Source organism: Dendropsophus ebraccatus, chromosome 4, assembly GCF_027789765.1.
Source record: "Dendropsophus ebraccatus isolate aDenEbr1 chromosome 4, aDenEbr1.pat, whole genome shotgun sequence".
NCBI classification, from domain to species: Eukaryota; Metazoa; Chordata; class Amphibia; order Anura; family Hylidae; genus Dendropsophus; species Dendropsophus ebraccatus.
In genome coordinates this window covers 113,149,650-113,164,313 of record NC_091457.1, presented here as the reverse complement: position 1 = coordinate 113,164,313, position 14,664 = coordinate 113,149,650, and the positions used below count along the sequence as shown (strand labels likewise).

The 14,664-nt window shown below is 41.4% G+C and overlaps 1 protein-coding gene across 2 annotated transcripts in view; it reads left to right on the top strand.

The window, feature by feature from the left end:
- The window catches only part of COPG1 (COPI coat complex subunit gamma 1), a 29,345-nt gene extending 17,952 nt beyond the window's left edge, over positions 1 to 11,393 (top strand). For both annotated transcript variants that reach the window (XM_069966748.1, XM_069966747.1), the window contains exons 8-24: positions 1,333 to 1,419; positions 1,500 to 1,657; positions 1,736 to 1,869; positions 2,923 to 2,990; positions 3,111 to 3,299; positions 4,039 to 4,134; positions 4,699 to 4,942; positions 5,043 to 5,118; positions 5,334 to 5,437; positions 5,528 to 5,653; positions 7,762 to 7,830; positions 8,094 to 8,236; positions 8,317 to 8,488; positions 9,041 to 9,138; positions 9,291 to 9,429; positions 9,673 to 9,771; positions 10,455 to 11,393. In XM_069966748.1, the coding sequence (XP_069822849.1) occupies positions 1,333 to 1,419; positions 1,500 to 1,657; positions 1,736 to 1,869; positions 2,923 to 2,990; positions 3,111 to 3,299; positions 4,039 to 4,134; positions 4,699 to 4,942; positions 5,043 to 5,118; positions 5,334 to 5,437; positions 5,528 to 5,653; positions 7,762 to 7,830; positions 8,094 to 8,236; positions 8,317 to 8,488; positions 9,041 to 9,138; positions 9,291 to 9,429; positions 9,673 to 9,771; positions 10,455 to 10,585 (2,133 nt within the window). In that variant the 3' untranslated portion in view covers positions 10,586 to 11,393. The remainder of the gene's footprint in view (positions 1 to 1,332; positions 1,420 to 1,499; positions 1,658 to 1,735; positions 1,870 to 2,922; positions 2,991 to 3,110; positions 3,300 to 4,038; positions 4,135 to 4,698; positions 4,943 to 5,042; positions 5,119 to 5,333; positions 5,438 to 5,527; positions 5,654 to 7,761; positions 7,831 to 8,093; positions 8,237 to 8,316; positions 8,489 to 9,040; positions 9,139 to 9,290; positions 9,430 to 9,672; positions 9,772 to 10,454) is intronic.
- The last annotated feature ends 3,271 nt before the right edge of the window (positions 11,394 to 14,664 follow it).

Sequence of the window (14,664 nt, the reverse complement as noted above, 5' to 3'; positions counted from 1 at the left end):
ATTAAAAACCTAACATTTAGGTTTTTAATGTTAGGTTTTTTCTCTTTTATGAATTGTTTTAAAATACATGTATTTAATAAAGATTGAATTTCCTCATTTGAGGCAGCATAAACCTAGTGACAGATTCTCTTTAATGGATATTTTACAGTTCTTTCCTGGCTGACAGGTCCCCAATAATTACATAACCAGGCTGTCTAGGTAATACATAGATTGGCAGGCATTTCTAGAGGGACAGCCTCATTTTTTCAGATTTGATTATAGGAGGCCTCCCACCTGTTGTTAGGGGTTGAATATAGGTCATTTAAAGCACTTTACACACTCAAATCTCATTTCAGTTTGTTTTCTTATACTATGAGTAGATGGATATTTACACCATTACAACATCAACCACATCTTAGGTCGTCACTGGTTACTATGCACATTTAGGTGAGGTTAGTTATTACATATTCTCAGCAAACACTGATTTGTAAAAATGAGCTTTCAAATCAAGCAAGAACAGTATTTATAACCATTGTTCTAAAAGGTTAAAAAAAAACATAGCACTTCATTTTTTATTGTTTACTAAATGCTACTTTTTGATTTTGTCTGGACCCTGACTGATTACTAGAATGAGCTGAGAGAACAGCGTGCAAAGCGCCTTCTGTCAGTCAAGCACTTTTCCATGCTCAATAGTTTTTAAAAGAATTTATTTAACATTTCTCTTATACAAATAACATACAGTCAACAAGACCGATCACATTAGTATAGATGCTGCACTTCGGGCAGTTCCAAGAAGGAGTAAGAGAGTCCATTATCTGGCTTGTTGAGTAGATGGGGGTTCAGTGTGAAGACTTAGAACAGTCCATCAGTAACAACAAAGCTTAGGATAGAGCAATGTGTGTTGGCTGAAAAACTATAAACCCATACACTCACACTGGTACCCTCCAGCACCAAGAACACTAAATAGCAATAAACCTAGCTGTTACATCTAGCATAAGCCAATGTACTGTCTACTCATTGTAGTGATGGGTGTATTCAGAGTTAATGTTAAAAGTTTAAATGAAAAGTGACCTGTACACTGTAAATATAGGAGCAGGAGTGGTGGAAATTACACACTTCTCAGCATCAGTGTTGGCACATGGCAGAAGAGATTCCTCAGGAGGTGCAGTAGAGGAAAGCAGTGCAGCGATGCTGTGCTACTACATGAGAGCTAGTGAAGATAGCAGCATTCTGGACACAGACCTTATATGAGAGGAACATTCCCATATGAGAAAAGTCTGAAACTACAAGCAGGATCCGAACGGAATCTTAAGATCTCTCTATAGCTTTTAACATTTTGTTTGAACCCCTCAGCACTTGCTAAAGACCAGTTTTGATGTAGTGAAGCGCTGGGTCAATGAAGCACAGGAAGCTGCCTCCAGTGATAACATCATGGTGCAGGTGAGCTTGATATAAAAGCATCTGTCATCCCAGAATAGTTTTTATTTGAAATAACCCTCTTATATCCTGCTACTCCGCAGTACCATGCTCTTGGATTGCTGTATCATGTCCGTAAGAATGATCGTCTTTCTGTCAACAAAATGCTGAGTAAATTCATGCGCCATGGCCTGAAGTCTCCATTTGCCTATTGTATGATGATTCGGGTGGCCAGTAAACTCCTGGAGGAGGAAGATGGAAAGTAAGAGGCTCAGTAATGAGTATTCAGCTGATACCTGTGTAATAAAAGGATGTATAGTAACTTTATATTGTTTTGCAGCCGGGACAGTCCGCTGTTTGATTTCATTGAGAGCTGCCTTAGAAATAAGCATGAAATGGTTGTCTATGAAGCTGCTTCAGCCATTGTTAACCTGCCCTCCTGCACTGCCAAAGAGCTGGCCCCCGCAGTGTCTGGTAAGTAGAATTAGTTGGGTAAACTATCCAGTGTCACCTGATTTCCTGTGAACTGTATGACTACATGATCACCTATTGGATCCCTCCTGGAAGTTCAGTCCTCTCCCTCACTCAGCTCCACCCTCCTTGTTTATCTCCATGTCCCTTTCTATGTGTAGACTGCTGCTAAAGGGGTTGTCCAGGTTTGCAAAAACATGACTGCTTTCTTTTAGAAATGACACTTATCTTGTCCTTTGTTTAGGTTTGGGTTTTGCAGCTAAATTCCATCGATTTGAATGGAGCTGAATTGTAATACCACACGACTGAAAAAAAGGGGTAGCTGTGTTTTTTCTAAATTTGGATAACCCCTTAAAATCATCTGCCTACAGAGACAAGGAGCTCAGTGACATTAGGGCCGTCCATCTGCTGAACAGCTGCAGTTATACAACTGATCACTTGGTGTCTCCTGTGTGCTGACTCTAGTCACTCTTGTGTCATGCAGCTAGACAATGCTGTCTTGTGCAAGAGCTGACAGGGAGAAAACGAGACAGGTGTGATCTAACTAGTGTATTACATACAATATAACACTCTATTAGTGTATAAGATCTGTGTCCTATACTGTACTTCAGGCCCTTTTGCTGATTATCAGTCAGTGTTCCTTTGTGCGGCGGTAAAATGGAAACATAAATGATGCAACCAGTCTCTCTTAGTGCTTGTTTGTGGCCACAGTTGGCGGTGGCTGCAGAAATTTAACGTATACCTAGGCAGCCCCAGAAAACATGGCTATGCCTGTATCCATGTTTACCAGGCAACCTTAGGGCTGCATCCATTTTCTGCAGACACTGGTAATAAAATGCTGCACATTTACTTGGGTTCAGACAGGCATAAGTGTGCTCGAGATTCGCTCATCTTTATTATTTAACATTACCCTCTTCTGCACTATATGGACTAATTTGATTTAATGGGCTGCTTCTTTAACCTTTTATATTTTGTCTGTTTGTCTTACCTTAACAATGGTTTGTACTATTTCTTCTGAAACTCATTGGTTCAACTGTGTGCTGTTTTTTTCTTCAGTGTTACAGCTGTTCTGCAGTTCTCCAAAAGCCGCCCTCCGCTATGCTGCGGTCAGAACACTTAACAAGGTACTGTACTCTGGTTATCTGGTGCCATTCAGTGCTCTGGAACAGCTCCAGTAATAACCACTTCAGTGCATCTTAATATAGAACTCTAATCACTGTACAGATACATTTGGATTATTACAGGTGGCCATGAAACATCCATCAGCCGTAACTGCCTGTAACTTGGACTTAGAGAATCTGGTGACAGACTCCAACCGCAGTATTGCCACTTTGGCAATCACCACACTCCTGAAGACTGGCAGCGAGAGCAGCATTGACCGACTCATGAAACAGATCTCGTCATTCATGTCCGAAATTTCAGATGAGTTTAAGGTACGAACCCTACATAATTATTACTCATGAAAGGATGCTCTTACACACAGTGCTGGTGGCCATGGCAGGCTTATTGTGAGATAACATGGCAACAGTGATTAGGAATGTGAACCTTAAGTGCGTTGCCCCTGGCAAATATTAATATGCAAAAAAGAGCCCGCGGAGCCTCAGTTATGAGTCTCAAGACTATATTGAGCACTTTAACCTGCAGCCGACAGTGTCGTCTTTGGCTGATCTCCCTGAGATTAGTGATCTGTTTGCCATATTGGTCTACTAGGCATTGCTTCCACCTAACCAGAATCCTGCTTCACACGAATGAAGGGCAACACCCTGAAACAGTTGTCTTTGGATGGATAACCTGGCTTTGGTATTTCCCTAGTCATATTATCAGACTTGTAATTGAGTTCGATACTGACTGAAGGGAATACTTAATATGGTGGTCTCCGTATGGAGCCATCCCTTCCTTGGAAGGTATATCTGGCTAGTCCCGTGTTTTGAGACTTGTAACTGAGGCTCAGCAGACCTTTTTGCATATTGTGTTGTGTTACAGTCATGAAGGGGTGAATGTTGCTGCTCCAGCAAGCGTGCTATTCCCTTCTATCTGATGATTGGTTGGCATTTGGCAGTTCCAGTCATACAATGATGGCCTATCCAGAGCCAAGTGATGTTTTTTTTTTAACTAAGTGTACATTTAATTAAATTCTCGCAGGTCTTCATATATTTGTATATTGTTTTCTAGGTTGTGGTTGTACAAGCGATCAGTGCTCTGTGTCACAAGTATCCTCGGAAGCATGCAGTTATGATGAACTTCCTATTTACAATGCTCAGGGAAGAGGTAAGATCTAATATTATTGCTTCTGAAAGTTTACCTCATGGTTCTTTACTGCCATATAAACTGATGGTAATTTATTTGAGAACATTTATTTGGCTGTGTTTCCACATATGCGTTTGGAATGTGTTTATCCCCCAATAGATGCTTGATGTTGCTAGGAACATCCTATAATTAGGGGGAATATTCCACTACGTTCAGAATGAATTCTGAATGCATATTTGGTAACTCAGCCTAAGGCCCTATTCTCATGCTTTATAATCCATAAAGCGCAGTGCTCCCGGCGTCATGTATCAATATGATACAGGAGAGCTGAAAGTGTTTAAATCTTCATGGGACTTTTAAATTGATGTACTTTACTGATACAGGCGCACAATTGTATCAGTAAAGTTCCATAAAGATTTAAACACCTTCAGCTCTCCCGGCATCATATTGATACATGACATCGGGAGTGCTGTGAGTCCACTAAGCTCCTTGGACTGCAGAATGTGAGAATAAAGCCTTAGGGAATATTCAGTAGGTTTCTTACTTGTCACACCTGCATGTTAATTCAGATCTCTTTCAACATAGGGTGGCTTTGAGTACAAGAGAGCCATAGTCGACTGTATCATCAGTATCATTGAAGAGAATCCAGAAAGCAAAGAGACCGGACTGTCCCATCTGTGTGAGTTTATAGAGGACTGTGAGTTCACAGTTCTGGCCACCCGGATTCTCCATCTCCTAGGGCAGGAAGGACCTAGAACCTCAAGTCCATCTAAGTACATCCGCTTCATTTACAACAGAGTTATTCTAGAGAATGAAGAGGTTCGAGCAGGTGAGTATGGCAGAGGATTTGGGGTTTTGTGTTTCACATCCATAATTTTATTCCTATTCTATTGTACTGTTGATACTTATATTCTAATTTTGCTGCCTAGGTGCTGTCAGTGCTTTGGCCAAATTTGGTGCTCAGAATGAAGAAGTGTTGCCAAGCATTTTAGTATTATTAAGAAGGTATGTGAATTCAATTATTGTCCTTCATTGCAATACATTTTTGGAAGGAAGCAAACCTGTCACCTATAAAGGAACTGTATGAGAAACAGTGCAGCTCAGCTTCATTTATTTTCAGTCACAGCCCAAGGATAAGAGTTTCAGTCATATTAGGATAGTGAAGTTAGAATCCGCTCTTCCAGCTTCATACTAAAAACTTTTTTTTGGCTCCTTTCCAGATGTGTAATGGATGATGATAATGAAGTGAGAGACCGCGCTACATTCTATCTGAACATTTTGGAGCAAAGACAGAAGGCTCTGAATTCTTCATACATTCTTAATGGTGTGTTGAATCGTTGATTTCTTCTTATTTTATTTAGAACTATTCTGTGCTGTAGAAGTGATTGTAACATATTCTAAATCTTCATTACAGGAATAACAGTGTCCGTCCCAGGATTGGAGCGGGCATTACACCAGTATACACTTGATCCTTCTGAAAAGCCATTTGACCTCAAATCGGTACCGTTGGCCACAGCACCTATATCAGAACAGAGAGCAGGTCTGTCATGCAATTATTAGATAATTCATAACACTATTTTATTATTGTAATATTGCTGTTTGTCTTGTGAGGTTTTCCACCCTGCTAACTAGGCAGTTTAGTTTTACATGTGGGTCAAGCAGTCAAATCTGTTGTTTCAAGCTATTTAAGTGTCTGCTTCCTTCAGAAGCCATGCCAAACTTGGGCTCATTTAGATGGAGATGCTTGGAAAGTTAAAAACAGCCAGGCGGTCCTCTTTAGGTGTTTTATGTAACTTTTATTGGGCAAACAGCATAGCACTGTGAGCTACCTGGTTTACGTGTTTTCTAAGGTGTCACTGTTGGAACAAAAAACTTTTGACGTGTCAAACATTTTGATTGGTCCAGATCTGAGTGCCTAGACCCATAACAATCGGGAGAACGAGTGGGGAGAGCACCGCGCTGCAGAGCGTCCTCTCCCGGCTCTGAGTTAGAAAAAAAAATAAGTCAGGCTCCATAGAGCTCCAACTCCTTTTTTTGATTTGTACCTCAGAGCGGAGAGTGTACACACTACAGTGTGGTCCTGTCCCCACTCGTTCTCCCAATCGGTATGGCTCTAAACACATAGATCCGGACTGATCAAAACTTTTGACATGTCAAAAGTTTTTTGTAACTACAGTGACACTTTAAGTTACATAAGGTATAGTATAGCTCACAATGTTTGTCTAACTCCAATTAAAGTATTTGGGAGTTATGCAAAACCATCTGTTTAGGCCTCCGGCTCCAAAAAATAGTTCGGAGGGGCATCACAGAGGTGGATATGCCATAATATAATAAGATGAGAATACCCCTTTTAAAAAAAAAGTTGTTTCTGTGTCTTAAAACACCTATGTAATGACTTTTAACCCTACAAATACTTTATCCTTTCTTCATATCACCTTGAGAAATGTGGTTACCAAAGGTTTACCACAAACAATGTTTAAATGTTGGGAGGAAAAACTCCCACTCCCTGACTTGAGTGAACAAATTCTGAAGGGGTGGGGATCTGTCCGGAAGGCGATCATTATTGAGCAGTAGAGGGAGACCCAATTCCGTATTTTACATCATGCTACATATGGTTTTAGTGTGGGGGGGCCCTTTGGGTTTGGTCCTGTTACATTGGGGTTGCAGGGCCATTCTATGGCGTCCCCTCCATGCTTGCGCTCACTTTGCGGGGTTTGCGGTCGCTGACTGAGACAGTGTTGAGTTAGTGTAGGGACACATGTGGGCCAGGGGACCTGCACGTGGTACATGGGGCAATATGGTTAGATCAGATAATATACCAACATCCTGGCGTTGGTTTTTAATTGTAGCCGAGAGGCATTAGTGTCAGCCATAGGTGTGAGGTGCAGCAGCTCCTTTCTCTCCATGTCGTATTTTACATAAGGTTTTAGTTTTCCTAGAACGGAATTACATCCAGATAGAGTATGGTACAGATCTTTACCATGGTTTATATACTTGCCCCCAAGTGACTCGTTTCTGGCAAAATTTAGTTACTTTCTTGAATACCAAGTTACCGATCACTATACCAATGAATCCTCATTTGTTGGTACTACATTACCCATTTATTACATATCTTTATTTTGGCAGCGAAACTTTGTCTGCTTTCTCGCTGGTTGGTGCCGGATTTGCCCACGGTAGAACAGGTCCTTCAACAGGTTAAGAAATACCTACTTATGGACCAACTTGACGCCGGCCAGAGAAAAGCAGGCTAAACCATTCTTCAAAAAGTGGAAACGATTTCTTATTTCTTTTCTGACACCAACAGAAATGTTACGTATTCCGGATACTCAAACTTGAGGTTGTCCACCTAAGAGTCTGATAGAGATGGAGAAGCCCCATATCTGCGAGTCTGGGAAGGGGAGGGAGAGGTGGGGGGCGTTGTTTTTCTTTTTGGGTCTGTATGTACCTATTTTGATTATCCACCTTGGGAGGTAACTTTTGCATTGCACTTTGCATAAGAAGGCATTCTGCGTACTGCTATTTGTCTATAGTTATATACATGCTATTTTAAAAACAATAAAAATAAAGTTTGAAAAAAAAAAAAATGCAGTGCTTTACGTGAACGAGATACGTGCACTGGCTAATACTATCTATATTTCTGCTTACTAGAAAATGTGCCTGCCGCGGCAGTGAGGCAACCTGAAAAAGTGGTATCCAGTAGGCAGGACATATTCCAAGGCAAGTTCAACGTATAATTGTAGTAAATTTTTACTGGGCAGTCTTGCTGCTAATAACTAATCCACACAGGAGCTCTCTTTTGTAAAGAGTTGTGCACCTGCAGTAGACAAAAGCAGTTTCTAAATCTTTCCATTTACTGACAGCAAAAAGTTTATAACTTTATTGGCATTAAACCATAACCCCATGTACAAATGGTAATTTCTGATGTGTTATATCAGTATGTATTGCTTGCTTACGTGTAAGCATTCTTTATCTTTCTGCAGAGCAACTTGCTGCTGTTCCAGAATTTAAAAGCCTTGGAGCTTTATTCAAGTCTTCTCCTGAACCTGTTGCCCTTACTGAATCAGAAACAGAATATGTGGTGCGATGCACTAAGCACACATTTGCTAATCACATAGTGTTCCAGGTAAGACTTTTTTGGTTACTGCAGGTTTGTCCAGCGTCAAGTGTGATATCAGCATTTACTGACATGTTTCTCTTTCACAGTTTGATTGCACCAACACGCTGAATGATCAGATCTTGGAGAATGTTAGTGTACAGATGGAGCCCATAGAGGGATATGAAGTTATTTGTTGTGTACCTGTTAAGTCTCTGTCGTACAACCAGCCTGGAACCTGCTACACTCTGGTCTCTATACCTGAAGAAGATCTCTCAGCATGTAAGGGCTGTTACAGTTGTAACTTGTTCATATGGGAATTGATATTTTGATATTTCTATTAGGACTGTAATATATCTCCTGTGGAACTAAAGGCATTATTGTCATTTAAATTAACTTTTGTCATGTCACACACACACCCTCTGATTGTTAGTTATAGCCGAGTAAAGCGTGCGGCAGTGGGCTTTTCTCCCTGGATAGCCGTCTGATTCAACTTGCAAGAGACTGGCACTATAGACATATAGTGGAACCCACTTCCTACAAGTCGGATCAGTCGGCCAGCCAGGGAGTAAAGCTCTCTGCCGCATGCTTCTCCCAGGGTCAAAGCGGTCTCAGCAGTGAGACTCACAACTGTTCTTAACTTTTGTCATGTGTGTATGAAACATGTCAAAAGTTAATCTAAATGACAGTAATGCTTTAATACAATACTATACACTCCTTTTATATTGCAACTACATCATTGTACCAGTTAGGGTGGATTGAATACACTACTTGCTTTTGTGATCTTGACTCAATTGTAAGGCTTTATTTTTTAATTTGCTCCTTTCCTTGTAGATTCATGTACATTTAGCTGCATGTTGAAATTTACTGTTAAGGACTGTGATCCTAACACTGGTGAAGCTGATGAGGAGGGTTATGACGATGAGTATGTGGTAAGTAGGTGTCAGTAAAAGCCATAAAACTGGCTATAGTTGTAAAAGCTTTCCCTGCCTTATTATTGGTAACTATTATTGCTGTGACTTTCTTTAGTTCTATAGTGTTATTACATTTTAACAGTTTTAAAGTAGTTGTTCCTTTCCTGCAGCTGGAAGACATTGAGGTGACAGTGGTGGATCACATACAGAAAGTACTGAAGCCAAACTTCGGTGCAGCTTGGGATGAAGTGGGAGATGAATTTGAAAAAGAAGAGACTTTCAACTTGTCCACAATCAAAACTTTGGAAGGTAAAACTGATTTATCAGTTAGACCCCATTCATATCATATATGGCACCATCAGTAGTCTCCATTTAACCTGTTAAATTTATTGGGCCAGCCACAAGTACACCATGGTTGGATGTATACTCAAAAAGTGTGACTTAAACATGATATGAATGGGGCCTTCTCACATGGACACTTTTTATCAACACTTGACGGAGTAAGCATGAGCAAAAGCCATGAAATGTTTGGATTTGTTCTTTTATCCACAGATGCAGTTGGAAACGTAATAAAATTCCTTGGAATGCAGCCATGTGAGAGGTCAGATAAAGTACCAGAGAATAAAAATGCGCACACCTTGTACTTGGCAGGTAAGTTCTTTTCTGAATTGGGTCCAGAAGACTTAGGGGGGGGGGGGGTTATCAAACATGGTGTAAAGTGAAACTGGCTCAGTTGCCCCTAGCAACCAATCAGATTACATTTTTCATTCCTCACAGACTCTTTGGAAAATGAGAGGTGGAATCTGATTGGTTGTTAGGGGCAACTGAGCCATTTTTACTTTGCACCATGTTTGACAAATCTCCCCCTTAGTGTTTATATGTAACAGCATCTCACAGCATAGCTATTGCATTGTATATATCTGCAGCTGCACAATGGAGTTTGCATTAAAACGGCAAAAAATGACAGGGTATTTTACTGTAGTCTGCAGAATAGTGAATGCAGCTCTGGAGTATAATATAGGTTTTGACTCAGGATCAGTAGACAGTAAGTATTGTATGTACTTCATAACTCCACCAGCAGAATAGTGAGTGCAGCTCTTGAATATATTACAGGCTGTAACTCAGGATCACTTAAGGATCAGTAATGTGAAATATGTACACAGTGACTTCACCAGCAGAATAGTGATTGCAGCTGTGAAGTACAATAACTAAGGACCAATACAAGATAGTATAACAATTTTTGTCTATGAAGTGACTCTGATATAGGTAACCTAAAACATTATGCTTACAAAAATTATGCTTTCTTACCCTGAGTCTCCCTGTTTTTTGTGCAGGTGTGTTTCGGGGTGGCCATGACATCTTGGTACGTGCAAAGCTGGTTCTGACAGACACCGTGACTATGCAGGTTACAGCCCGGAGCAAGGAGGAGTATCCAGTCGATGCCATCATGGCATCAGTGGGCTAAGAGCAACAGCCTCTTTACATTGCAGAAAGAAAGGGAGTTGCATTGTACAGTACATTAACCCTTCACAGCCAGAGGGTGCCTTGAAGATATGGGAACACTACAGCATAGTCAAATTCAATCCTCCTGGTTTTACACTGCTTAGACCATCTGCTAGGGCTTTGCAGTCTAAGGCTGGGTTCACACTACGTATATTTCAGTCAGTATTGTGGTCCTCATATTGCAACCAAAACCAGGAGTGGATTGAAAACACAGGTTCTGTTTACACAATGTTGAAATTGAGTGGATGGCCGCCATTTAATGGCAAATATTTGCTGTTATTTTAAAACAACGGCTGTTATATTGAAATATTGAAATGGCCGTTATTTACTGTTATATGGCGGCCATCCACTCAACTTCAACATTGTGTGGACAGAGCCTTTCTGTGTTTTTAATCCACTCCTGGTTTTGGTTGCAATATGAGGACCACAATACTGACTGAAATATACGTAGTGTGAACCCAGCCTAATAGTGATTTATCAGAAATTTAAAAAAAAAAAAAAAAAAAAAAAAAAAGAGGCCTATCTTTTATAGGTTGGCAGGTAAAAGAAAATGTCTGTCTTTCGAATTCCTCTAATTATTGGTCCTGCTTTTGTAATGAGAGAAAACGCATCATGACCTTTTACTTGCTGATAAATTATTGAGTTTTGGTATAGATTTCCTTCTATAGTTGCCCTGCTCAGCCGGGATGTTATGTATAAGCACCTGCCCTTCCTACTTGTGGAGAACTCACATACGAGACCTAGTTTCAATAAACATAGCCCTAGCGTTACTTTATGCTGCTTTTATTTGGCTGACTCTGGGCAATGATTGGGTAACAGCCGCCAAACCTTGGCTACAAAATTAGCACAAAAATCATTTATAGGGGTACAAAAAACTGTTGTAGAGGTTAATCAGCCCCTACCACTATATATACACACACAACGAGGGAAAACATTGCATTCATGTGTTTGAAGGTAGCATTCCTTTTAGTGTTATTCCACCTGTAAATATATTAGTAATCTTAATGATAAAAAAAATACCCTAAACCTGCATGGACCCTGGGGGTCCGGCGGCTCAGACTGGTATGGGATTCATAAACCAACTAAATCCTTTTGATGCTGGTGAGCTGCACCCATAGATTATCTATAGCTTCCAAAGAATTTCGGTGGTGGCTTGTGTACTTTATGAAGCACCTTGCCTCTATAGGAAGTCAGTGGGAAGTTTTTGAGTTTGCCTTCTGGCTCACAGACCAATACTGTTCTCAAGACACTCAAGAGTTGGGATATAGTTTTCTCTGATATGGTATATTGGATTTCTAAACCATTTTTTTTTTTAAACAATTGTTTATTTTATTCGTTTTTTGTTTTTTAACACTGTATACGAAAAGTAGTAAGAGCAATATACCAGTCCCCAACACGGGATGATTCAGACATAAGAAGAAACAGGTAGCACAATAGTAACGTATCCCGTACAGGGAGTCCTATGAATAACACAAATCAGTAAGCATTTTAATCTAGTTCTAAACCATTTTAAAGTTCACATGGTGAAGGTTTTTTGTATAGCCAAATAGAAGTGTCATTCCTCTACTGAATAAGTCACTTGGGTCTAGTAAGAGGATGTACAACCTTGTCAGCTGTGTATTTTGAGGAGTCGTCTGCTACGATTAAAGGAGAAGGAGGTGGCTGAACATACCAACATGCAATGCACTTACTCCCTGGCTCCAGTACTGGGGTCCACTGTCTTCTGCTCCGGTTCTCAGCAGGCGCTTCCAGTCTGAGCCAGCTCAGCCAGTCAGCGGCTGTAGCGGGGTCTTGCCTCAGCTGCTGACTGGCTGAGCAGGCCTGACACGTCATGCCCCAGGTCCCCACAAGAAGCGGCCAGAGACCGGAGCCAGGGAGGTAAGTGCATGTTGTTGTTTTCAGGCACCTACTCCCTGGCTCTTTAGAAAAAAAGTCTGTGTCTGGACTTTAAAGGGGTTATCCAGCGCTACAAAAACATGACCACTTTTTTTTTCCATAAACAGCCCCACTCTTGTCTCCAGCTTAGGCGGGGGTTTTGCTGCTCAGTTCCATTGAAGTGAATGGAGTTTAACTGCAAACTGCACCTGAACTGGAGACAAGAGTCGTGTTGTCTCTGAAAGAAAGTGGCCATGTTTTTGTAGCACTGGATAACCCCTTCAATTGTCAAATGGTAAAGCAATGGGCACTTTATTGAAATCTGTGAGCTGGGATCATATGAAGAAATTTTCAGTGGCATACCATGTCCAGTGCTCTGGAGGATGTCTGCTCGTGTATACTGTATACTCAAACTTTTGCTTTTTTTGTATGCAAAATAAGCCTATTGTGTAATACCACAATAAAACTATGAACCATATTGCTGCCTGTGCTGTCTGTGTATACAGAATGTGGGAGTCTTTTGTATTCTATCCTATGTTTTGTGGGTTTGTTAACATTTTTCAACTGCATTTCAACAAGCATTTAATGGTGACAAGCTGTGTGTCATCAGGGACTTCTATAGTACAGTTATTAGAAGCCACAGATGTCTGGTTTTCAACATACAGTACTGTACAAGGCTTTAGGTAGGTGTGGGGAAAAAGAAGAGAGAAAAGAAAAAATCCATGTGGAAAAAAATAAGGATATAGCATTCAACAGACTTGTGTGTAACAATATTTTTATTCCTTCAGTGCAGTCATGATGAAGTCATATGTAACATGAATGTTGCCAGTGCCTTGCCCAATAGGTTACAGCTGATTTACATGAGTCCAATGAGTGCTATCCTATAGCCCCTATTACACAGGGCGATCAGAGGGAGCAAGCGAGCGTGGACCTGTTAGGTCAGCGCTTGCTTGCTCCTCGTTCCCCTCTTGATATGTGCCAACGCTATTACACGCGACAACAGTGAGCAGGTAGTTGCAAGGGGAGGAGCGACGGCAGGAAATTGTCTTTATCATTGTCTTTCAACGATCAGCCGACATCGTTGGACAATGACGCCAAATGTACAACCAATGTCATCAAGAACTACCCTCCGCAGAAAGAAGAAGCAGCCCTGGAAGTGGTAATATAGCCCCCAGAAGGCCCTGTGGCTGGTTCTCCAGGTTTGTGGCAGCCTTCTTGGTGAGGTCCTACATATACTGTTTAGTAGTGTAGGGATAGGGTTAAGCCCCTATTATACAGGGTGATTTAGAGGAGCAAGCGAGTGCCAACCTGTCAGCTCAGCGCTCGCTTGTTGGTCATTCCCCGCTTGCTGACGGCGCTATTACATGTGCTGACAGCAAGTGGGTAAGAGCGGGTGGGTGCAGCAGGGAGCTGCCCGCATAATTGCTAGATCGCCTGGGCAGCCCATAGAGGATAGCAGCGGTATGCTGCTGCCGCTCCTATTACACAGTGACTGCAGCATATCCTTGATGTCGATAGACAATGATCAGCTGACGTCGTGCATGTCGGCTGATCGTTGTCTTCCATTACACAAAGCTATTATTGGCCGAATATGGACGATTATCGCTCCGTGTAATAGGGCCCTTAGTCCATGGCTGGCAATCTGCTATCTTCTCGGGTGATTCTTGGGTGAATCATAAACTCCAAGCACTGGGGAAAAGAAGGGGGGGGGGGGGGGGCTTGTCTTATTTCTGAGATACATGTACAGCGCCATAAAGAGCCTCACTGCTCTATAATTCAGAGCCTCATGGTGCCTTTTACACAGGCAGATTTATCTGACAGATTTTTAAAGCCAAAGCCAGGGATTGAATTGAGAAGAGAAATCTCAGTCTTTCCTTCATGACCTGTTCTCTGTTTTTAGCCTGTTCCTGGCTTTAAAAATCTGTCAGATAAATCTGTGTAAACACACCTATAGATATTAAGGGCAGCAATGAGGACTTCTCCATGGGAAATAACATCTGCATCATAACTGCTGTATGGGGTAATAATAATCCTGCATTGGAGATGTATTGGGGGGGGGGGGGGGGGGGATAATAACAATCCTGCATGGGAGATGTATTGGGGGGGGGGGGGGTAATAATAACAATCCTGCATTGGAGATGTATGGGGGGGATAATAAGAATCCTG